This window comes from Phyllobates terribilis, unplaced genomic scaffold (genome assembly GCF_046119375.1).
Source record: "Phyllobates terribilis strain yellow unplaced genomic scaffold, ASM4611937v1 Scaffold_2__4_contigs__length_985480577, whole genome shotgun sequence".
In the NCBI taxonomy this organism is placed as follows: Eukaryota; Metazoa; Chordata; class Amphibia; order Anura; family Dendrobatidae; genus Phyllobates; species Phyllobates terribilis.
The window spans coordinates 818,617,499-818,642,286 of record NW_027362762.1 but is presented as its reverse complement, the minus strand read 5'-3'; the positions used below and the strand labels follow the sequence as shown (position 1 = coordinate 818,642,286).

At 45.3% G+C, this 24,788-nt stretch overlaps 2 protein-coding genes across 2 annotated transcripts in view; one reads left to right on the top strand and one right to left on the bottom strand.

Annotated features, from left to right (window-relative positions):
• Positions 1–8,066, bottom strand: part of POLDIP2 (DNA polymerase delta interacting protein 2) — a 24,206-nt gene extending 16,140 nt beyond the window's left edge. Inside the window, exons 1-2 of the mRNA XM_073667667.1 lie at positions 7,837–8,066; positions 5,548–5,629 (exon numbers count right to left, since the gene is read on the bottom strand). Coding sequence (XP_073523768.1) covers positions 5,548–5,629; positions 7,837–7,997 — 243 coding nt within the window. The 5' untranslated portion in view covers positions 7,998–8,066. The remainder of the gene's footprint in view (positions 1–5,547; positions 5,630–7,836) is intronic.
• On the top strand, positions 8,036–24,788 carry VMA12 (vacuolar ATPase assembly factor VMA12). The gene is made up of 6 exons (XM_073667668.1): positions 8,036–8,286; positions 12,892–12,965; positions 15,316–15,405; positions 15,778–15,817; positions 15,914–16,026; positions 21,286–24,788. Exons 1-6 carry the CDS (start codon positions 8,115–8,117, stop codon positions 21,379–21,381), a joined length of 585 nt encoding a protein of 194 aa, XP_073523769.1. The 5' UTR covers positions 8,036–8,114; the 3' UTR covers positions 21,382–24,788.

Sequence of the window (24,788 nt, the reverse complement as noted above, 5' to 3'; positions counted from 1 at the left end):
AATTATACAGTGCCCCCAGAGCCGATACCTGTACCTTAAGAGTACTGGTGGCTAGTCCCATGTTTAACCCCTTCTGGAGGAATTCTAGTATGGCCTCAATAGGAACCCTCCCTTTGGCAGACTGACCCGAGGTAGACAAGAACTTAGCCCAGGTTCTACCATAGATTCTAGTTGTTATCGGCTTTCTACTTGCTAGAAGGGTAGTAACAAGATCCGGAGAAAACCCCCTTTGCGTCAATAGAGACCTCTCAAAATCCAAGCCGTCAAATGCAGGCCCGCTCTTTGGGGATGACAGACTGGGCCCTGCCTGAGGAGATCCGGGATGTCCGGAAGAACCCATGGATCTGCTTGGGACATTCTCTTCATCCAAGTGAACCATGGTCTCTTGGGCCAGAACGGGGCGATCAATATAACCCTCGCCCGTTCCTCTCGGATCTTCCTCAGGATAGTAGGGATCAGTACTAAAGGGGGAAAGGCATAAGCTAGAGTGAAATCCCACTGAATCTGCAGCGCGTCCACCGCAAACGCCCCCTCTTTTGGATTCAGGGAGCAAAAGGTTTCGGTCTTCCGATTGTGTCTGTTTGCAAACAGATCTATCTGGGGCTGTCCCCACCGATCCACAATCTGCTGAAAAACGGCTGGATTCAACTCCCACTCTCCTTGTTTCAAGATGTGACGACTCAAGAAATCGGCCTTTATGTTCTCTTCCCCTTTTATATGCAGTGCCGAGAGCGTAACCAGCAGACTCTCGGCAAACCTGAAGATCTGATCCGCTATTAACATCAGAGGGAGAGACCTGGTACCCCCCTGATGATTGATGTAGGCGACTGTTGATCTGTTGTCTGACATTATCCTGACGTGAGGACCCTGAAGAACAGAACTGAATTCTTTTAGCGCGTTTCTGGCTGCCAACAGCTCTTTCATGTTGGAAGAGAGGCTGGTCTCGCTGTCCGACCAGAGGCCTTGTACAGAACGATCTCTTAGGTGAGCTCCCCAACCTTCCGCACTTGCGTCTGTTGTAATTGTATCCGACACCTGGAAGGTCCAAGGAACCCCCAAAGATAGGTTGACCGGAGATGTCCACCAGTCCAGGGAGTTGATCACAACATCTGGAAGAGATATTTTCCCATTCAGGCGACCTTTGAGCCGCCTGTCCGCTGCCAGAATCTCCTGTTGAAGACATCTGGAATGGTGCTGGGCCCACTGAACCGCCGGGATGCAAGACGTCATTGTACCCAACAGAGACATTGCACTCCTCAGGGTCATGGTCGGATTGCTGACAACCTGAGATGTTAGGGATCTGATCTTCAGTTTCTTTTCCTCTGGCAGAAGACAGGTTTGGTTTTCAGAGTCCAGAATGAGACCCAGGAAAGACTGAACCCTCTTTGGTTCCAGCCTTGACTTCTCCAGATTTAACAGCCAACCTAGGCGTCTTAGACTGGCCATGACGTCCGCCAGGGCTAGAGCACAGAGTTGACTTGATCTGCCCACTACTAAGAAGTCGTCCAGATAAGGGATGACTAAAATATCTCTTTCCCTCAAGTGCGCTGTGACCTCCAGAATGATTTTTGTGAAGACTCTCGGCGCCATGGAAATGCCAAAGGGAAGAGCTGCGAACTGAAAATGCCTTACGTGCCTGCCGAATTGTACAGCTACTCTTAGAAACTGTTGATGATCTGGCAAAATCGGGACGTGGTAGTAGGCGTCCTTCAGATCGAGGACGCACATAAAACAGTCCAGAAATAACATCTTTATGGCCGATTTTATTGTTTCCATCTTGAAAGGCCTGTAGATTAAATGGTCGTTCAGTCTCTTTAAGTTCGCAATGGTCCTGAAGGAGCCGTCCGGCTTCTTTATTAGGAAGAGAGTCGAATAGAATCCTCTTCCTTGCTCGGGTGCAGGTGTTTCCACCAGAACTCCTTTCATGAGCAGAGAGAGAACTTCCTGCTGTAAGGCTATCTGTTCCGCTAAACCTCTGGGGGCTGATATTTTGACAGTGTTCTTGGGCCTGCTCTTGAACTCTAGTGTGAGCCCCCTCCTGATTATCCCTAAGATCCAAGAATTGGATGAAATTTCCTTCCAGGCAGGCAGGAAGTGGGACAATCTTCCTCCCACCTGGGGGCGGGCTGTCAATTCCCTTTCTTATTCTCGGAGGAGGGACCCCCAAACATGAAGCCTCTGCTATACGGCTTTCGGTCTTTCCAGCTACCTTGGTCTCTGGGAGCTTTACTGCGGCTTCCGAAAGGAACTGTTAAATCGGGAACCAGACACCGTGGGAAATCCATGTTTTTTGTCTGCGGCTTTATCTAGGATGTCATCTAGACCTTTGCCGAACAAGAAGTCCCCCTCACAAGGGATTGAGCACAGTTTAGACTTTGACTGCACATCTCCTAGCCAGCTCTTGAGCCATAGCGCCCTACGGGCTGCATTAGAGAGGTTTGCAGACCGGGCAGCCAGCCTAACTGAATCTGCCGATGCATCTGCCAGGAATGCAGCCGCTCCCTGCACAAGAGGAAGGTCTGATAGAATTTTCTCCCTGGACACATTCCCCCTGATCTGGTCTTCCAATTGTTGAAGCCAGATCATCATAGATCTAGCAGTGCAGGTCGCTGCTACCGCCGGTTTAAGGGCCCCTGCTGACGACTCCCAGGTTTGCTTAAGGAAGGACTCCGCTTTTTTATCCAGCGGGTCTTTTAAGGCTCCTAAATCCTCAAAGGGCAGAGTGGATTTTTTTGAAGATTTTGAAATGGCCACGTCAATCTTAGGGGTTTTGTCCCATTTAGCCGCATCCTCATCCTCAAAGGGGTACCTCCGCTTGGAGGATGACGGCAGCTGACCCTTCCTCTCCGGTTTCTTCCATTCCCTTTCTATCAGAGATTTAATCCTGTCATTGACCGGGAATGAGCGTCTCCTCCTTTGGTCTAAGCCCCCGAACATAACATCCTGGACTGTTCTGGGCACTTTGGCATCGGTAATACCCATAGTCCCTCTGACGGCTTTAACTAGTCTCTCAGTATTATCAACCGAAAAACAAGGTCTGCCCCCCCCACCCCCATCATCATCCGAAGACTCCGATGACGATGAGGAGTGATTAGAGGAGGAAGGCAGTTCTCTCGTAAAACGGGACTCCACTGATTCCTCTGATTCTGAAGAAACTAGTTTTCGCTTCTTCTTTTTGAGTGAGGTTAAGCCTCTTAAAGACTCTCTGACCTCTGTCTGGATTAGATCCTTTAATTCTAAAGAAAACCTGGGGGACTCCTCTGCAATGGTTTTCTGAATACAGTCTGAGCATAGGTTTTTGGCATAGGAGGTGGGAAGACCGATTTTGCATAAAGCACACTCCCTGTTTTTATTTTTAGCACTACACTTCTTCGCCTCCTGCCCCAAGAAATAAAAGGAGAAGAAGGAGGAAAAGAGAGAGAGAGAAGAGCACATTATTCAAGGTGAGACTTTCACGAAGATCACTCACCACACTGCCGTTCAGACTAGGGTACCGGAGGCGGTGGTTGCCGTTCACATGAGGGCTCCCATCTGGCGGAGGTGGACTGACGAAGTCTTTTCTGACCAGTCTTGCCGGAACTCGTACGCCCCTCACTGCTGTGACTTTGTCGATGGGAAGATTCCCGTTCCATTTGTTTGAGCTGCTTTGATGGCTGTGGCTGCTGCTGTACTTCCTGTGGCGGTGACAGCTGCTGCCCAGGTGACTGCGGTTCCTCATTCATCATGGCGGGGATGCAGACACCGCCATCCTGATTGCTCCCCATCCTTAAAAGCAGTAGGGCTCCACCTCCTTTAGGCTCCTCCCCTTCCGGCAGCGTGCTCATCTCTCTTTTTTTTTTTTTTTTTTTTTTTTTTAACTTTTAGCCAGCTGGCACGCTACCCGCAGATCCACCTGCCTCTGCGCGTGCGCAGCCCAGCGGCACCCGGCGCGCTTGCAGCGGGATGACAGCTTCCCACCCGCGCATGCGCAGACCCGGTTTCCGGCGCACTCCGTGATAGGGCGCGTCAGCACCCCGCGCGTGCGCAGCCTGGACTTCCGGCGCGCTCCGTCACAGGGTGCGACGCGACCCCCACGTGCGCAGCCCGGAAGACCTGCCGGCCGGCGAGCTCAGTTCATCTTTGCGAGGCGCAGACCCGGCCGCAGGCCCCGGCGCACGCGGGGAGGCATCCAAAAGAAAATAGCACCTCCTCCCCACACGCAGACCCGGGCAGCAGCCAGACGGGCTGGGAACAGGGACCATCTGCTGCTTCCACGGCCTCCAGGCCGCACCGTCCATAATCCAGGTACGTGAGGTACCACCTGGTGAGGCTCCCATCAGGGACAGGAACCAAAAACTGATGCGGAGGAGGTACCGCCTTTTTATTCAGTAGGTTCCTGTCCTTGGTGGGCGGATACCCTCTCTCAGGTGGTGCTGTCATGGGAGAAGGGGAAAAAGAAGGTTATGGAGCAGCTGACAAACCTAGAAGTGGGCGACCACGGAAAACTTCCTCCAGAATTGATCACATTATTAAGAAAAATTCAGTATATGATGTCCATAAAAGTGCTGTACAGATTTCACACAAAATGAACGAAGAATATGGGGTCAAAGTGAGTCACCAAACTGTGGTGCAACAGTTAAGAGCAGTAGGGTTGAATGCACGAGTTCCAGTCAAGAAGCCTTTCATCTCTGCAAAGAACCGGAAGGTCCGACTTGAGTTTGCAAAAGAACACAGCCAATGGAAAGACAGATTGATTCATCCGACCACGATACCTTAGACCAAAGTTCAATCTGTTTGGTAGTGATAACAAGCACTATATATACACATCGCCCAATTGTAATGATGTAAGGTACCAAACGGGGAGAGGGAGAGCACGCGGTGGATGCCAGGTATGACGCGTGGGGTAACCCCGCCCACAGCCCAGCATCCACCGTGAAACGCAGAAGTCAGTCACTGCGGCTGCAGCCGGAACCATGATGTCACATCAGCGAATGTCAGAGCCGGCTGCAGCCGGTGGCCACGTGATGCCTGTGATAGTGCCGCTCATAGGCAGTAACTGCAACAGAAGGCATTTACAAAAACCCTTGAGGGCCCCTGTGGGATACATTGGGGGCATAATAATAAGTAGTGGACAACCCCTTTAAAGGTCTTCCATGACGACAACTTCATGCACTTTCAATTCATCACAATTTTGGTTGCCACTGTAGCTTGTCAAAGGCCTTAACTGGCCAAAATGTTGTCTTTTTCCTGTTTTGCATCAGTCAGTTTGAATAAATTCACATTTCTAGAAAAATATTGTACCTATATTTATCACGTGTGACGAAGTATTTGTATACATTGATGACTGTTTTATTCTTCTGAGCACCAACCTTTACGGCAGTTAGAGCGAACTTATCCGTTTTTTTTTTTTTTTTTTAGATTTCATTCTTTGCCATGAAAAAAGTGACAATTGTGGAACGCTTGCATCAAAATCCACATTCCATATATGTGAATTTTGATGCAGATTAGCCAGAGTATTTATTTTTTTTAATGAAATCCACAGCAAATCAATCCAATACATATTCTTACCTGACCCGTTTCATATTTCCCCTGTGGCTTTGGCACCTCAAACACCCCCACGGTCTCCAAGACTTTACCTTCTGGTCGATTTCTAAGATGGAAAAAGAAATTAAAAAAAAAAATGAATTACATACACACGTGAATATGATTTTAAAGTGTAATCATCATTTCAGGTGAATTTACAGTAATATGTCAGTTTCTGCCTCCTCCATAGAATTTTATGGGCCCCAACTTTCATCTGTCTCAGTAATGTATCTACGACCACAAATTGAGAATGAATGATCCGTCCAGGACGAGAAAGAAACAGACTTCTCTAATAAAATTACAAACTTTCTCATGTTCATCTGCATTATTGATTTATAAAAAAACAAACAAAAAAAACAAAACACAGTTCCACTTTAAAATTGTGTCTTGCTAAATGTCAAGCACGTAATATTTTTTTTTGTTTGTTTTTTCACCATGAAGTCTGCAAAACAACTTTACACGAGTAGGCGGACAGCAAGTTACTCTGGATCTGCACACCTATTCATACACCAGCACTTTTATTTTTAGATACCTTTGAAAAAAAACAAAAAAAAACTTCAGTGAATCCTAGATTTGCAATATTTATTTAAGCTGATAGAAAATAATGCAGCAATTGAATGAAATATTTCACTATAAAAATGAAGAAACAAAGATGTGGAGGTAATAAAAGTGAAAAGAGCCCTCAACACTCCCATTACATACAATCAGGAAAATTACCATCTTTTGCATTTCCCCTCACCCTGTGGAGCCAGAACTACAATTTACCTAAAATGTACCTGAAAAAAGTCAATATATAGTAAAGGAATTTTCCCATCTCCGTAAGTGATTGTTTATTACTAGGATGTGACGTCACTCCAGGAACTTCTTGTTTCTTAGAATGAAGGAGCTTCAGCTCTGGAGGGAACTACAGCTGGTCACATACTATTATATAGGGCCAGCTGTAGCCCTGCTCCACAGGAGGTGGCCAGCGACAACAAGGGATTGAGTATTACACCAGCATTATTGTCCCAATCCTTCTCAGGATTAGTGAGTCCCAGAAGTCGTACACCAACCAAAGTAACGGCATACACTAGGGATAAGCCATCACTTTATAAATCAGGAAAACCCCAAATACCCCTTAAAGGTGTTGAACCAAGTTTGGAAGATATCACCTATCCATATGATAGAGGACAGCATCCCGATAGCTGGGGCTCCCACCGATCCCAACACCGGGGCTCTGAAAGCCTCATGTAAATGGAGAGGTGGTGATAATGCGCACCTCCATTCCATTCATTCTTAAAGGGACTGCTGGTGATACCCAAGAGGAGCAATCGCCTGGTCTTCGGCGCTCCCATTAAAGGGGACATCCGGGACTTTGTAGAAAACAAAAAATATGCCCACGCACCAGCAGGCAGTAATTGCTACCTATCTGCTTGTTGTACCCAGCGCCGTTCTTCGCTGGTACAGAGCAGTCACAGACAATTCAGCTGCCTCTGCTGATGTCACATCAAAAGTGTCAGCTTCTTTTCCGCTCTGCTCTGTTGACAGGGCAGGACTTCAGAGGTCATTCTGATTGACAGACGGATTCCTGCTGCCTAACTGGGGGAGCTGACTGTCAATCAGAATGATGACGGAAGTCACGCCCCATCGACAGAGCAGAGCGGAAAAGAAGCCGCCGCTCAGTCAATGTGACGTCAGCAGAAGCGGTTTGTGACTGTTCTGTGCCGGCAAAGAACGGCATCGGGCACAACAGGCAGATAGGTAGCAACTACTTGCCTGTTTGAGAAAAAGAAAAAATATGAATAAGCACCAAGTCCCTGATATCCCCTTTTAGAAGTGATGGAGCAGCAGTGCACATGATCGACCACCACTCCTCGCACAGGGCTCCCATGGGGAGGGCCCCCAGGCAACGTATCTGGACAAGTTATCTAACAGAAGCCAACATCTGCTTGTAGTTGGTTTCTCAGGATACTGTCACATGACTTCTGCTGGGAGGACAGCGCTACAGAATATGCAGGCGCTATAGTAGCGGGGCAGTGTCATCCTGCGCTGTGTGCCAGCAGCGGTCAGCGCCCGGCAGCAGCTCATTAGCCCGCACCTCCGGCCTGACAGTATTTCCAGCCTGTGGAGTCAGCACAAGGTGATCTCAGAACCGGGTGTCACCTCTGACAGCTGAGCTCAGCAGGAGGCACAGCACACAGCGCCCCCCGGTGGCGCCTTGTGTTATATAAACAGTACAGTACCGCGCAGCTCTGGAGCCACCACTGCACGTAACCTGCTATAACACCGCGTTACCTAGAGGACAGCGTCCGGTCCTGCTGGAAGCGACAGCCGCACACAGGCCTCAGCAGAGCGGACCGGGCCTGCCGGAGCTCCACACCGACACTGCTGGATAGGCCTCCCCGCAGAAGCCGAGTGAGCACCGACAGGCTGCGCCGTGCTGCACACGCCGCCATGGTGCTCCGGAGAGCTGCACGTCTGACGTCACACGCACTGGCGCTCAGCACGTAGACGCGTTTTTGTAGGCGCTCACCTTCTTCCCAGCAGTCAGTGCGCCGTGTCCCGCAGTGGAGATGGCGAGTGACTGCCGGGTGACTGAGCCGCTGCTCCGGGCGCTGCGGGAGCTCCAGTCCTGCTTCCCGCCGGACTCCAGGGCCGCCGTCCGGGATATCCTGGCTGCAGGAGCCGGGTCCTCAGTGTCGTTCCGTGTCCTGCGGGAGCTGCACTCGCTGCTGCGGGAGAGAGGTGAGCAGGAGTCACCTTGTCGAGTCATACGACGTGTCCCCTATATGTGCTAATGACAGTGTCCGCAGCGCTCTCTCGTCACTGACCACAGGTTGCAGTGCAGTGCTGACAGTTAGGCTATGTGCCCACGTTGCATTTATGAAGCAGAAAATTTCTGCTGCATAAATGCAAGTCCTCTCCCGGAAAAACGCATGCGGAATTCCGCACGCGTTTATCGCGCTTTTTTCGCGCGTTTATCACGCGTTTTCCACATGCGGAATTGCCTTGCGTTTTTTATGCATTGGACAAAGGCAATTCTGCTTGCGGAAACGCAAAATTAAATGACATGCTGCGGATTTTTGAACGCGGCATAAACGCTGCGGAAAAATCCGCAGCATGTGCATAGAAGTTGCGGAAACCCATTGGGGATCATGGGGTGCGGGTTACCAAGCATTTTACAAGCGTTTCCGCTGCGGAAATTCCGCATCAAAAACGCTTGTAAAACGCTACGTGGGCACACAGCCTTAACTTGCACCGGATGGGGGGTTCCTGTGCAGAGACCCCACTGTCAAGGGTGTAACTACTATAGGTGCAGGGATGCCCTGGGGCCAAACAAGTCCCTTTGGTCTATACGAAAAGATCAGTACTATGAAAGACTTGGACCAATTGGGGGGCGTTGGAGCTTTTGCATCGGGGCTCATGAGCTTCAAGTTGCGCCACTTCCCCCATCACTAGCCCAGGGGTCCGCACTGCTCCATTCAGGGATGGCTGATCTCTGTATTCACCATGTCCCACAGTCTCATAGAGAATGAATGGAGATATTCAGATTGCAGAGATATTCACATTTGTTGTTTTTTTTGGAGCGCAGTATGTGACATCTCTGGTTACAGATCAACTGGGCGTTTCTTCAGAGACTTGTGTTGTGCTCTTTCATCCCTGCTTCCCAGTAGCTGCCAATCACAGATCTCTGCAGCTGATGTGGCTGTCTCAAACACTGTCAAGCTGTGATTGTCTGGGAGGGATGAAATTGCACCTCCCCAACCCCCAGAGAAAAGTGAAGAGATGCCCAGTTGATCTGCAAGCAGAAATTTCACATTCTGCTCTCCAAAAGCAACAATCCAAAAGCAACAATTGTGAATATCTCTGCAATGGAGTGACGCAGTTCAAAACAGAAAAGGGACACAGAATCAGTGGAGTTCATGGATTTTTACAAGGTGTTTAGTTAAAATTTTGAACACTGGTTGGCTCCTTTAAGAGCACTATATCCTATGGCAGAGCTGATAGTATTGGTTGAGGTTAACCCTACAGTTTGATGTTTTGACTGTCAATGGATCCCTTGAAAAATGTAATTAAAAAAAAAAAAAAACACTGGTGATAATGAGCTCTTTTCTGTGTCTGTTTCTAGAACAGAAGATAAAGTTCTCCATGCCGCACTTTTTCTTCCATTCCAAAATTGGGCAGATAACGGAACCCAGATAGACCTTCTGCTTCTGTTTGTATTTTTTGTGAAACTGATCTGCTTTGAAGCTGTTCTGATTGTGTCTCCTGAAAATGGACTGACAAATGGAAACGCTATAAAAAAAACAGGCCGACACCTCACCATACCCCCTATCAGACCCCCTCCTCCCCCTCGCAACCAGTAAATATTTCCTTCCTCATTCCATCTGATTTAGGAGACTATAGAGCAGGGGTCTCAAACACGCGGCCCCTGAGGCCGCTTTATGCGGCCCGCAGGCACAGACCCCTTGATGATCCTGACCAGGTCCAGGAGGAGCCGCCGACAGCTGCGCTGCATTGCCACACAGAGACTGTTTCCCAGCACTGCATTTCCAATGCCAGCCGCTGGCCAATCAGAGGCCAGCAGCTGATATCTGCGTGTCGGCGCAGCGAGTATGATGTCATTGCCATATGCAGATGTCAGCTGCTGGCCTCTGATTGGCCGGCGGCTGACATTGAAAATGCTGTGCTGGGAGACAGTCTCTGTGCGGCAATGCAGCGCTGCTGTCGGCGGCTCCTCCTGGACCAGGTCGGGATCGTCAAGGGGTCGGACTCTGTGGTGCCTGCGGGCCACATCTGCAGGAAGGCCGCCGAGGGAACGGAGGACAGGTGAGAATCATCTTTTTTTTTTTCTATTTTATGTGTGTGAAGAACAGCACAGGGGGCACAGAGCCACAACATGGGGACCGGGATGGGGCACAGAGCCACAAGAGGGGACCTGGATGGGGCACATAGCCACAAGAGGGGACCTGGATGGGGCACATAGCCACAGGATGGGGACCTGGATGGGGCACAGAGCCTCAAGATGTGGACCTGGATGGGGCACATAGCCTCAAGATGTGGACCTGGATGGGGCACATAGCCACAACATGGGGACCTGGATGGGGCACAGAGCCACAAGATGGGGACCTGGATGGGGCACATAGCCACAAGATGGGGACCTGGATGGGGCACATAGCCACAGGATGGGGACCTGGATGGGGCACATTGCCACAGGATGGGGACCTGGATGGGGCACATAGCCACAAGATGGGGACCTGGATGGGGCACATTGCCACAAGATGGGGACCTGGATGGGGCACATTGCCACAGGATGGGGACCTGGATGGGGCACATAGCCCCAAGATGGGGACCTGGATGAGGCACATTAGTACAAGATGGGCGCCAGGATGGGGAACGTTGCCACAAGATGGGAACCTGGATGGGGCACAGAGCCACAAGATGGGGACCTGGATGGGGCACAGAGCCACAAGATGGGGACCAGAGCCACAAGATGGGGACCAGAGCCACAAGATGGGGACCTGGATGGGGAACATTGCCACAGGATGGGGACCTGGATGAGGCACATTAGTACAAGATGGGCGCCAGGATGGGGAACGTTGCCACAGGATGGGGACCTGGATGGGGCACATTGCCACAGGATGGGGACCTGGATGGGGCACATTGCCACAGGATGGGGACCTGGATGGGGCACATTAGTACAAGATGGGGACTTGGATGGGGAACATTACTACAAGATGTTTTCCATTATTACTATATGATGCTAATTGTAAGACAATATTACTGTATGTGGCCAATTGGGGGAAATAAAATTGTAAAAAAAATAAAATAAAGCATGAAAAAATATTGGGCACTAAAAATGCTGTTTTATATGTAAACTAAAGTAAACACAAAAAAGTGCACGTTTATTATCGCCACATCCATAACGACCCAAGCCATAAAAAAATAAACACGGCAAAAATGTTCAAAAGGTGTATACAAAAAAAATGGTATCACTAAAAATGTCACATTGAACAAAGAATGCGGCCCCCCAAATTCAAATTTTTTCCATGTGCGGCCCATATACCCAGCCGAGTTTGAGACCCCTGCTATAGAGGAAGGACATAGAGCGGCAGAGGTGGTGCTGACTGCAGCTACTCGTGACTATGTGCTGGTGCCTCATAGGATTGAGTTGCATTGCAAAGGAGGAAATCTGCAACATAATCAGAATGCCAGTAATGACATCCACAACTTCACTACACACAGAGGATTTTCTGTTTTCAATCCTGGATCCAAACTTCGCTCCAGATCAAAAACAGCGAAAGTTAATAACAGATCCCAGGTCCTGTTCCCTTTCAGCTGTGATGGAGGGATGTCAGGTCTGTGGGTTCTCGGCAGCTGTGATGGTGGGATGGCGGGTCTGTGGGGTCTGGACAGCTGTGATGGCGGGTCTGTGGGGTCCGGAGAGCTGTTCCATTCAGGTCAGTCAGCCAGTTTAGGACTCCCTGCCATAATGGGGTGGGGTGAAAGCAGGGTAAAATATAAAATTCAAGATGGCGTCTTATCAGAAGGAGACAAGATGCTGAACTTTGAGGAAGTGAACACAGACTATATAAAATAAGTCCAGACTGTGATAGATATTTGGGGGCGCAGAGATGGAAAGTTTCCACTCTAGATTGTCATTATTGTGATCGGAGTTCTGCTGCATAACCAGACCTGTCCGATATGTGAGCTGAACTTCGCTATGCTGCCGAATTCTTACAGTCCATAGGCTTACATTGTAAGGGTCATACTCCTCTGCAGAAAAAACAGATAAGTGCAATCTGATTGAAAATCACATTGCACTCTAACTAATGTTGTTCAATGAGTCCCTGCCCATCTGCATTTTTTTTTTTTTTATTCATCTCAGATTGGACTGAGAAAAAAATTGCAGCATGCTGCGAGCGGCGCCATATATCGGATGAGACTCGCCAATGCAAGTCAATGGGTGTGAGAAAAAAATCTCACGACACTCGGACCATGCTTGTGGTTTTTTGTTTTTTTTTATGGTGATGGGTATGAGCCCTAAAAGCGACTTCTAGCTCACACATAAACCCCATTGTGATCCGGCTCATCAGAGTTGCAGTTACATGAGTGAGGAGAGGACTGGAGCTGGAAACCAGGGAAGACTGAGATTGATATTAACACACTTGCATTGCATACACATTTACACAGGTTTCGGGCATAAAACGTTCCGGCTTCTTTAACTGCTCTGTTATTTTTATGGATTTCTCTGAACCCCAAGTAACTTTCAGGCTACTTTCTTATTGGTGTATTATATTCTGATTCTTTATTATTAATATTATTTACTTATGTTTCACGTTGTTTTAGGCTCCAATATCTACCTGCATGAACTGCTGGAAGGCAGCGAGATCCATTTACCGGAGGTCAAGTTACCTGAACGGGTAATTTCAGCCAATTCACAAATACAAACGCTTCATTTCTAGAAAGATGCCTTTTTGAGCTATAGTGCCCTCTAAGGGGTTAATATATAACACACTGCTCCGTTCAATGCAAGTTATTCGGCCTTGTTTATTAAACCTATGTAACAGAATAAATTGAATTATTGCAACAAGCAGCCAATCACAGCACAGCTTTCTTTTCTTCACAGCCAGTTCTGAAATAAAGCTGCGCTCTGATAGGTTGCTGTGCGCAACTAGATGTTATTATTGTTAGACTGCTGTGATCAGTAAGGCTCGGTCATCTCTCTAATGGCCGGACCAATGTGAGCTATGTCCTCTCTGTAGTGTCCCTGCCTACAGCTTCCCAGCAGATCTCCATTCATTAGCACTGCTCACTCCCCTGAAACTATTGAGGCGGTAGAGAGCATGAGCACGTTACCCTGTGGGTAAACTTCAGAAGCTTTAAAACGGATCGATCACCAGATTCTACAATACAAACTGCATATGTTATTCTAATGAGACTGGTGTACTTACCATGTCAAAATAAAGCTGCCCATTTAAACTTTGAACTAGAATGCATTTGCTTTTGCTTTGCTCTTTTTTTATAGCCGATAGGAAGGCCTTTAAAAAAAAATTATACAGCCATTCAAAGTAAATACACCAACTTCATCAGGGCTCAAATATACTCTTTCAAAATTTATGGTGTTATTGTGAAATCTGATGACAAATCCGCTGTAATGTGTAACTCTTGTTGCGATTTTTTTCGCTGTCTTATGCAGGCATAGAGACAAAGGTAATGCATAACTGTACTATGGCCGAAGAGTGTCTGTAATAAAATAGGATCTGTCCATACCTTCTGCCATTATGCAGTTGCCTCAGCATTTATGTCAAATGTAAATGGGAAAAAAAAGTGCAAATGGTCTGCATAGACTCTTATATCCCGCAGAGTGATTCCATAATTTTTTCCCTCTGCTTGGTCTGAAAAAAAATTACCCTTACTGAGTACCAAATTTTTTATCTTGATTTTTTTTAGTGTTTCTTAAAGCCATAAAGTTGCCATTTGAAATGACTTTAGTTTTGTGCCATGTCTGTGATCTGCTTTTTTTCAACAACATTAAACAACTGAATGAACATCCTCCGAGCCCGGTGATTCCATAATTTTTGACAGGGGTTGTATTCTTTCTATCAAAACTATGCATACTCCAACCGACCTTATTCCCAAAATAACAAGTTGCCCCCTATTGCTGTGATCGACTACCTCTGCAGTGATCAGCATGGTTTCCCCTATGTTATATAGGGGTTACTTTTTTTTTTTTTTTTTTTAATTCACACCTTAATGCGTCTTTAAGAGATCCGACACGGCATTGAGGTTTTTGTTAAAAACAGAAGCTTTGTCTGTGTGCACATAGTTTAAGATGATGTTTTTCACTACTTTTTAGATCACACTTTCTTCTTGGTGGTTTTCTTTTATATAAAGAGTTTTGTAGTAGGAATTTCTATGCTTTTTATGCATTACTTTTTGCTGTATTTTATGGTAGTTTTAGAGTTTTTTTCTTTTTATTATATTAAAGAGAACCTGTCACATTGGAAATGCTATTTCCTGCTGATATAGGGTTGATCTGCAGGTAAATGGCATTAAAATCCTGCCTGGTCGCCTTACTGAAGTCACAGCTACAGGGAGAAAATGAACTTATATCCTCCATGTAGCTGCTCACTATCAGTCATAGCAGGGGGTCATTACCGTCACCGCTCACTATACTGTGAGCACATTGTAATCACTACCCAGCACTGTGATAGTCTGATCTGCAGTGTGCGTGCACGCAGTGTGGGCGGTCAGTGCCGGGAAGTGATTATAGTGCACTCATAGTATAATGAGGAGTGACGATCACCCCTCCATGCACAGACTGCCCCTTCGACTGGAAGCGAGCAGCTACAGAGTGGATATAAGTTCATTTTCTCCCTGTAGCCGCTGCTCCAGTAAAGCAGTCAGACATGGTTTTAACGTGATTTACCTCCAGATTAATCCTATATCTGCAGTTAAATAGCATTTCCTGACATGACAGGTTTTCTTAAAATCACACCTTGCCATAGATATTGCTTTTTTTCTTTTTTCTCCTCGCTTCTTAAAACGGAATGCCAAGGCAAATTTTCATAGCTGATCTCTGTACATTTCTACAGCAGAAAAAAAATGAAATCAGAGATAAACTATTATATATGGTGGGAACATAGCGGTTGAGCAAGGAGAAGCCACTTGTCTTAACTACGTCATACTTCGACACCTGCAGATCTCAATATTAGCACTTTTTAGTTATATTTCTGGGCTGCTTCTTTATGTAAAATCCTATTCTTTCAGAACCCAGAGCTTGTGGCTCGCCTAGAAAAGATAAAGGCTAAGCTGGCTAATGAGGAGTACAAGAGGATCACAAAGAACGTCACCTTTCAGGTACGGATCTGTCTTATGATGCTATAGTGATAAATACAAGGTCATCATGGTGATACTTGAGAAGATCACATTAGAACATTCAGACCTATGCACATACATGATACATACATAAAGCACCCAACGCCATTTTCGCCAAGCTTCGACAAAGTGAATCGAGCTTGGTGTGGTGAACACAGCTCATCAAATTCATGAAGAGCGGCTGCATTTGCTACGCTAGAAATCTTACTCCAGCAGGGACTGGAATGGGTTTGGTGGCGAGGTGCACGGCACTTGTCCGACGCTCCATGAGCTTCTTAATGAATCAGGGGCGTCTGATTCCCTTTTTTTCCCCCTTATTAACTAGTTAAATATTTTTTTTTTCCCTTGGTACAGTCCTATCAGCAGGGAACTCTGGCTGATCTTGGAAGACAAGGTAAGGTGACACTTCTCAACACCAGATTTGCTATTTTGCAGCAGACGTGCCTGCAATGACCTGCAGGATTGTAATGTTTCTGTCCTTTGTTTGCAGTGCGGCCGTTAAAGACAATTATCATTACGATCTTCAACTTCTTGGTCACAATTGTAGCTGCCTTCGCTTGCTCGTATATTGGAACTCAGTATATCTTCACAGAGACTGCTGCGGTGAGTGGAGTTTATGCTGTGACATCTCCTGATTTTATATAAATATTCATAGTAAATTACCCAGCAATTAATGGACCTTTCTATAGTTTAAAGGGTATTGATACATTAGAGTTTTTTTTTTGTTTGTTTTTTTTACATAATGCATGTATTTTTCAGGTTATAATTAAAGGAGTTTTCCAAGAACAAACTAAGTGCTCTAGCACTGGCTTGGCTCTCTGCTGCTGCTCCTGATCTTTGTAGACACTGGCTGCAGCGCCAGTAACTACCGTATTTTTCGGACTATAAGATGCACCGGACCATAAGACGCACCTAGGTTTTAGAGGAGGAAAATTGAAAAAAAATTTAAGCAAAAAATGTGGTCACAATGCACTGTTAAGGGGGAGGGGGTCTGCTGCTGACACTGGTATAGGGGTAATGTCCCCCAATTCTGATAATATCCCCCATCCTGGTATATATGCCCCCCCTTCCTATTATACGTGGCCCCCATCCCCATCCTGGTATGCATGGCACCCCTCATCCTTATCCTGGTATGCATGGCACAGTAATCCCCATCCTGGTATGCATGGCCCCCCTTATCCTGGTATGCATGGCACCCCCTCATCCTTATCCTGGTATGTATGGTCCCCCTAATCCCCATCACGCTGCACATAAAAAAAATAAAATAAACACTCCTACTCACCTTTCTACTCTCTCCTCCAGCGCTGCGTCCTGTCTGCCCGCACTGATCTCTTCATGTGAGCCGCGCATGGGTTCACTGCCATGCGCGGCTCAAAAGGAGAGATCAGCTGATGAAAGTCACTGCTCCCCACGCCGGGACTGTGTGCGCGGGGAGCTGTGACTTCATGCTCCTTAATAGCCGGCACACAGCTTAGCCGCAGCGCGGCTCCTGCTGCTGCCAGGTGATTGCGTGTGCCCACTATTGAAGGGCATGAATATTCACCCCCTCTCCACTCCCATGGGCGTGGAGAGGGGATGAATATTCATGCCCTTTAACAGCGGGCACACGTGGTCGCCCGGCAGCAGCAGGAGCCGCACTGCAGATACACTGTGTGCTGCTATTAAGGAGCATGAATATTCACTGCTCCCCACTGCTTTCTTTAGCAGCGGGGACAGCGTAGGCTGCAGCAGGCGGCTGCTGCCTCCTGTGCCCTGCTCCTCTGCCGCTACCGCTCCCCCCCACATAGATTGTGTGTGTGTGTGTGTGTGTGTGTGTATATGTATGTGTAGATATATATATATATATATATTACAGTACAGACCAAAAGTTTGGACACACCTTCTCATTTAAAGATTTTTCTGTATTTTCATGACTATGAAAATTGTACATTCACACTGAACGCATCAAAACTATGAATTAACACATGTGGAATTATATACTTAACAAAAAAGTGTGAAACAACTGAAAATATGTCTTATATTCTAGGGTCTTCAAAGTAGCCACCTTTTGCTTTGATGACTGCTTTGCACACTCTTGGCATTCTCTTGATGAGCTTCAAGAGGTAGTCACCGGAAATGGTCTTCCAACAATCTTGAAGGAGTTCCCAGAGATGCTTAGCACTTGTTGGCCCTTTTGCCTTCACTCTGCGGTCCAGCTCACCCCAAACTATCTCGATTGGGTTCAGGTCTGGTGACTGTGAAGGCCAGGTCATCTGGCATAGCACCCCATCACTCTCCTTCTTGGTCAAATAGCCCTTACACAGCCTGGAGGTGTGTTTGGGGTCATTGTCCTGTTGAAAAATAAATGATGGTCCAACTAAACGCAAACCGGATGGAATAGCATGCCGCTGCAAGATGCTGTGGTAGAAATGCTGGTTCAGTATGCCTTCAATTTTGAATAAATCCCCAACAGTGTCACCAGCAAAGCACCCCCACACCATCACACCTCCTCCTCCTCCATGCTTCACGGTGGGAACCATGCATGTAGAGTCCATCCGTTCACCTTTTCTGCGTCGCACAAAGATACGGTGGTTGGAACCAAAGATCTCAAATTTGGACTCGTCAGACCAAAGCACAGATTTCCACTGGCTTAATGTCCATTCCTTGTGTTCTTTAGCCCAAACAAGTCTCTTCTGTTTGTTGCCTGTCCTTAGCAGTGGTTTCCTAGCAGCTATTTTACCATGAAGGCCTGCTGCACAAAGTCTCCTCTTAACAGTTGTTGAAGAGATGTGTCTGCTGCTAGAACTCTGTGTGGCATTGACCTGATCTCTAATCTGAGCTGCTGTTAACCTGCAATTTCTGACGCTGGTGACTCGGATAAACTTATCCTCAGAAGCAGAGGTGACTCTTGGTCTTCCTTTCCTGGGGCGGTCCTCATGTGAGCCAGTTTCTTTGGAGCGCTTGATGGTTTTTGCAACTGCACTTGGGGACACTTTCAAAGTTTGCCCAATTTTTCAGACTGACTGACCTTCATTTCTTAAAGTAATGATGGCCACTCGTTTTTCTTTACTTAGCTGCTTTTTTCTTGCCATAATACAAATTCTAACAGTCTATTCAGTAGGACTATCAGCTGTGTATCCACCAGACTTCTGCACAACACAACTGATGGTCCCAACCCCATTTATAAGGCAAGAAATCCCACTTATTAAACCTGACAGGGCACACCTGTGAAGTGAAAACCATTTCCGGTGACTACCTCTTGAAGCTCATCAAGAGAATGCCAAGAGTGTGCAAAGCAGTCATCAAAGCAAAAGGTGGCTACTTTGAAGAACCTAGAATATAAGACATATTTTCAGTTGTTTCACACTTTTTTGTTAAGTATATAATTCCACATGTGTTAATTCATAGTTTTGATGCCTTCAGTGTGAATGTACAATTTTCAAAGTCATGAAAATACAGAAAACTCTGTAAATGAGAAGGTGTGTCCAAACTTTTGGTCTGTACTGTATATGTATATATATATATATATATATATATATATATATATATATATATATATATATATATAATCTCACACATGCACCCCCCTCCCAACATTCGGAGTATAAGACGCACCGCCGATTTTCCTTCAAAATTTTGGAGGAAAAAAGTGCGTCTTATAGTTCGAAAAATACGGTAGTATATCTTCTTTCTTCAGGTAGTTGGATTTGCTAACAACGTTAAAGGGATTGTTGTTTAAATGACTAAAGGCAGGGAATGTAGTGGGTAAAAAAATAAATACATTTAGTGGGTAATTCCCTTTCCGCTGTAGCACCAGTGGTCTGACTAGTCTTCTTGCTAACTTGTCCTACAGTGATGACCTGGTGCTTCTGTGCACAATACCCCTGCAGTCAATCATTGATGTCGGTGGTCTTGTGCTATGCATGCAGACATCACACTTAGTTATTTTCTCCATTGTAATGTTTATTTGATACACTGCCGATTTTCAAGTTTTCCCACCTACAAAGAATGGAGAGGTCTGTAATTTTATTTATGTTAGGTACACTTCACCTGTGAGAGACCTAATGTAAAAAAAATCCAAGAAATCACATTGTATGATTTTTAAATAATTAATTTGCACTTTATTGCATGAAATAAGTATTTGATCATCTACCAACCAGCAAGAATTCTGGCTCTCACAGACCTGTTAGTTTTTCTTTAAAAAGCCCTCCTACTCTGCACTCATTACCTGTATTAATTACACTGGTTTAAACTCGTTACCTGTATAAAAGACACATGTCCACACACTCCATTACACTCCAACCTCTCCACCATGGCCAAGACCAAAGCGCGGTCTACGGACACCAGGGACAAAATTGTAGACCTGCACAAGGATGGGCTACAGGACATTAGGCAAGCAGCTTGGTGAGAAAGCAACAGCTGTTGGCACAATTATTAGAAAATGGAAGTAACACAAGATGACTGTCAAATCTTCCTCAGTCTGGGGCTCCATGCAAGATATCGCCTCGTGGTGTAAGGATGATTCTGAGAGAGGTCCGGAATCAGCCCAGAACTACACGGGAGGACCTGGTCAATGACCTGAAGAGACCTGGGACCACAGTCTCAAACATTACCTTTAGTAACTCACTACGCCATCATGGATTAAAATCCTGCAAGGCACGCAAGGTCCACTTGCTCACGCCAGCACATGTCCAGGCCTGTTTGAAGTTCACCAATGACTATCTGGATGATCTAGAGGATGCATGGGAGAGCGTCACGTGGTCAGATGATACCAAAATATAACTTTTTTGGTATTGACTCCACTCGCCGTGTTTGGAGCAAGAAGAATGAGTACAGCCCCAAGAACACCGTCCCAACCGTGAAGCATGGTGGGGGAAACAACATACTTTGAGGTGGTTTTCTGCAAAGGGGACAGGATGACTGCACCGTATTAAAGGGAGGATGGATGTGGTTATTTCCCTTGAGATTTTTGCCAACAACCTCCTTCCTTCAGTAAGAGCAAGGAAGATGGGTCATGGCTGGGTCTTCCAGCATGACAATGACCCGAAACACACAGCCAGGGCAACTAAGGAGTGGCTCAATAGGAAGCATTTCAAGATCCTGGAGTGGCCTAGCCTGTCTCCAGACCTGAACCCAATAGAAAATCTTTGGAGGGAGCTGAAACTCAATGTTGCCCAGCGACAGCCCCAAAACCAGAAAGATCTGGAGAATATCTGTATGGAGGAGTGGGACAAAATTCCTGCTGCAGTGTGTGCAAACTTGGTAGAGAACTACAGGAAACGTCTGACCTCTAACTGCAAACAAAGGTTTCTGTACCAAATATTAATTTCTGTTTTTCTAGTGTATCAAATACTTAATTAAATTGCATTTTATTGCATGCAATGTGTAAAAATCATACAATGTGATTTTCTGGATTATTTTATTTATTTATTTTTTTTAGATTCTGTCTCTCACAGTAGAAGTGTACCTACGATAAAAATTGCAGACCTCTCCACTTTTTGTAGATGGAAAAACTTGCAAAATCGACAGAGTATCAAATACTTATTTTCCCCACTGTATATATATTCTGCGCAAAGGCTCAACAGTTTCATAATTTATATGTTTTGTGGGCATCACTCATGAACACATGCTGACTACATGCGGTGATGAGTAGAGGAGCTCACTGCAGAATACATGGGCATTGTTCTCAATAATGACATTGCATGCACTGAGTGCCCTCTAGTGGTGGCTGCATGTCCTGCAGAGCTCTAGCCACTAAAGATGTATTGGGAAATTAATCTGTACAGAACTTCAGATCTAAAACTATTTTGAAATTTGTTTTTTTTTATAATCTCAGAATAATGAAATATGTTTCTCAATATACTTTTCTTCCTTCTCTTCCAGCGGGTCCTGTCCTCTGTGATTGTGGCTTCATTAGTGGGATTAGCAGAGCTGTACGTACTGGTCCGGACTATGGAGGGGCAACTTGGAGAACTTTAGTAATGCATTTCAAGAAATCTAAAATGACTACTAAATTACTAAACTGGACTCCAAATGAACCTGTTGTGACTGCATTAGATGTACTCTACTTTACATTGCTAGATTACATGATTCCTATTCTCATTTTTAAAGAAATGTTTAGAGCTCTTCTATTTTAAGATTAGGGAGAATACAGTGTAAAGAAACCTCAGTTTTTACATCTAACACTGCTCAGACCAAATTGCTACTAAAGTGAATGAGTGAGCAAAAAACAACAGGCAGGGTTTGTTTCTTTTTTCTTCACTTACTGCTTTTATATGTGAATCCAGTCCCTCAGTGTGCAGATTGTGGTAGTAGCCAGAGACCTGCCTAAACCTGCAAAGACCACGATCTTATGTACTTGGCTATAAAAGTTTGGTCTCATCCAATTAAATGCGTACAATTGCTAAGTGCATGTGCAAGCAACTTTTGCAATTTACCTCTTATTAAAAATCCTCTTGTTCTCCACAACAGAGGGATTAATTAATATTTCTATATTTTATGGTTTGTTGCATTTGTCCATCTTTAAAGGTGGCCGGAACCAGTCTCCTAGGGAAGCAGCTCATGCTTGCAAGCTGTTTACTATCCAACTGCAAGTGCTGTTCTGAAGAAAGCGGGATGTGGCCAGTCTCGGTGCCCCTGTGCTTCTCCTGTGCTGCAGAGGCAAGGCTGCCTCTACTAGAAGCACGGGAAGGGGCACAGTTCAGGCCCACACCACTGCCTACCACCAGCCTGAACTGTCAGTCTTCAGGAGGAAACTGGTAGACACAGGAGTGCTGCACTCCTGAAGAACCGAGCATGAGAAAAGGGGTTGGTCACTTTTTTTTATATAATCCGCGAATGGGGGTATACACCATAAAATGGCTTACAACTTCAGAAAACGATATATTAGGAATTTTTCTATAATCTGCATTAGCCAGTTTCCTGTACTGAGTATATATAAGGTGGTAATATCACATCCCATACAATACAAGAGGTGCCTAATAAACCCATGTACACAGAAATACCTGGTCAGCTGATAAACATCAATCAGTTGTTCCTGGTCGGCTTCTGAAACACAAACTTATTAGCCGGATCGTACACAGTCTAAGCTTGTCTGGAAAGTACAGTTTTTCATCTTGTATTTTGATTGGCCGTTGTTTCCGGTATATCTACTGCCCAACATGGTTAGTATCAGTTTAGATATAGAGGCATGTGTAATGGCACACTTGTACCGTGAATACATACAAGACCTTTTTTTTTTTTTTTTTGGATCCTCTTGTTGACCACCTGAAGTATTTGTGTAGAAGTCGAACAGACACCTCTTGTTTTTCTAGTAAATGAGCAACAGGATCCAAAATGTGCCTTCTACATTGACATTTTGTCCATGCCGAGCATTGTTACCGGGGCACTATATGGTAAACATATACCGGTCACTGGTATGATGTGGACCAAAGGTTAAAGGAATTTTCTAGCCTTTAGACAGTTTGTACAAAATGTTTACAGTGATAAAAAATAACAAAAGGAGAGACTGAGCCCCTATCACAATATTTGGGACATTTTGGTTCTGCTTTGTGATTTTCTTCATTGCGTTGACTTGTGCACTAGTAAAGATGGAAGAGCAGAAACAAATGGTTGCAGTGGTAACATGTTGACATGTCAGTGCTGTAGCCTGGTAAACTAGATCATTGCAAACCAGGATCAGCTGGGGATTAGTACTCCTTTTAGTTAGTTTATACATTTGGGGCTGGAATATCCCATTTAAATACAATTGTGAATGAAAAAAAAGCTTTATAAATGAGACAAACTATTGCTACTTACTGTAGTACTGAACTGCAAAATCTAAAGGTTTTTACAGCTTTTTAACAGATGTACAACCCACAATTAACATGAATCAGAGCTTGGCTGTGGTTTTCTAAAATGCCAAAAATGTCAGAGAAAACATACCATAATTTGAATAACTGGCAAGGGACTATAGGGAGAGATGAGGTTAGCCCGGCACTGCGCTTGCCCGGTTTCTACTTGCTCTGCTGTAGTTGATTGACAGGTCTCTTTCATGTGTGTTCATTGGGAGAGACCTGTCAATCAATTGGAGCATTGCAGAGAGAAGCCAGCCAGTAGTGGCAGTGGACTATTCTTGTCTCTCCCTATAGTCCGCAACCGGCTCTTCATACAGTTTTTTTTCTGAAATGCCGCTTTAGAATTCCTCTGAGATTGTATGGACGTCGCTAAAATAATTGCACTATGCCAAAATGCACTTGCCATGGTTACACACAATGTCTTCCCATTTAGCCTGCTATACGGACCTGTGTCACAAAACCGGTCTTATGAATGAGATTTATGTCAAGGAACAACTTTCATGGCTGTTGTCTCCGAGTTTAACACTTGGAGAGCATGTGCCGCTGATGTATCCACCGTATGGCAGGAATGAGTATATGAATCTGGCATTGATTGCAGGGAGTCTGTATTATCTTAAGATCTTTAAAATGTGTGAGGTTTCTTGCTGGATGCTCCAATTTCATTCAATTGGTTAAAAAAACTCACACTTGGGCTCCATTCACACATCCGTGTGACATGTCCAGGTGCTGGATAGCGCACTGACCCATAGTTTCCTAGATTCATAAACACAACAGTTAAATCTAGCCTTGGAGAGCAATTGTTTATATCACGTTTATCCATTTCTATGGTTTAGAAACTCCTACATGTGTTTTGTAGGATACATATAACAATCTTCAGCCTCTGGGAGACATTTGAAAGCATCTTCCATACACTTAACCTTTTGCACTGTTTCATAGCTACCATATAAGCTATAGAAACTTGCACTTCTTGAGGTACAATGTGTCTTGTGGTTTATTCTCTTCCAAACTACTGATCACAAATCTCTAAATATTTTTCGTTAATTTATAGAGCTTGATTTGGAGATTTGCCAACTATTTTCGAAATCGCCAATGTACCACAGAGTCTACGGTAAATCAGCGGAGATCTTTGAGTGTTTTGGCAGTCTCTGCCCTGGCAGAATGCTGGAATGAATCTAGCTTGCAAAAATCTTATCCATGTGGTGTGACTTGATTGTGGAATAAAGCGTGATCTACAAAAGCAGCGTGCTTATGCTTTAAAAAAAAAAAAAAGTCCTTGCTCATAGTGCACCACATTTCTGATTTCTCTGGAGACGAGTTTCTAAAAGTTAGCGCATATGTATAAGATGCAGGGTAAATGTATATAGAGCTCTGTTATATTACTGGACATGGAGAATCCTTTTAATTACTGTCTTTGAATGTGTTATGTTACATTACTTTTCTTTGTGATTTTGTATTTATTGTTGCAGGCTCATCTGAAAACCTTTCAGAAAATGTCCCACTATTAATTTTATATTTCAAGTTGACCACAATAAAGATCATTACAAATCCTCA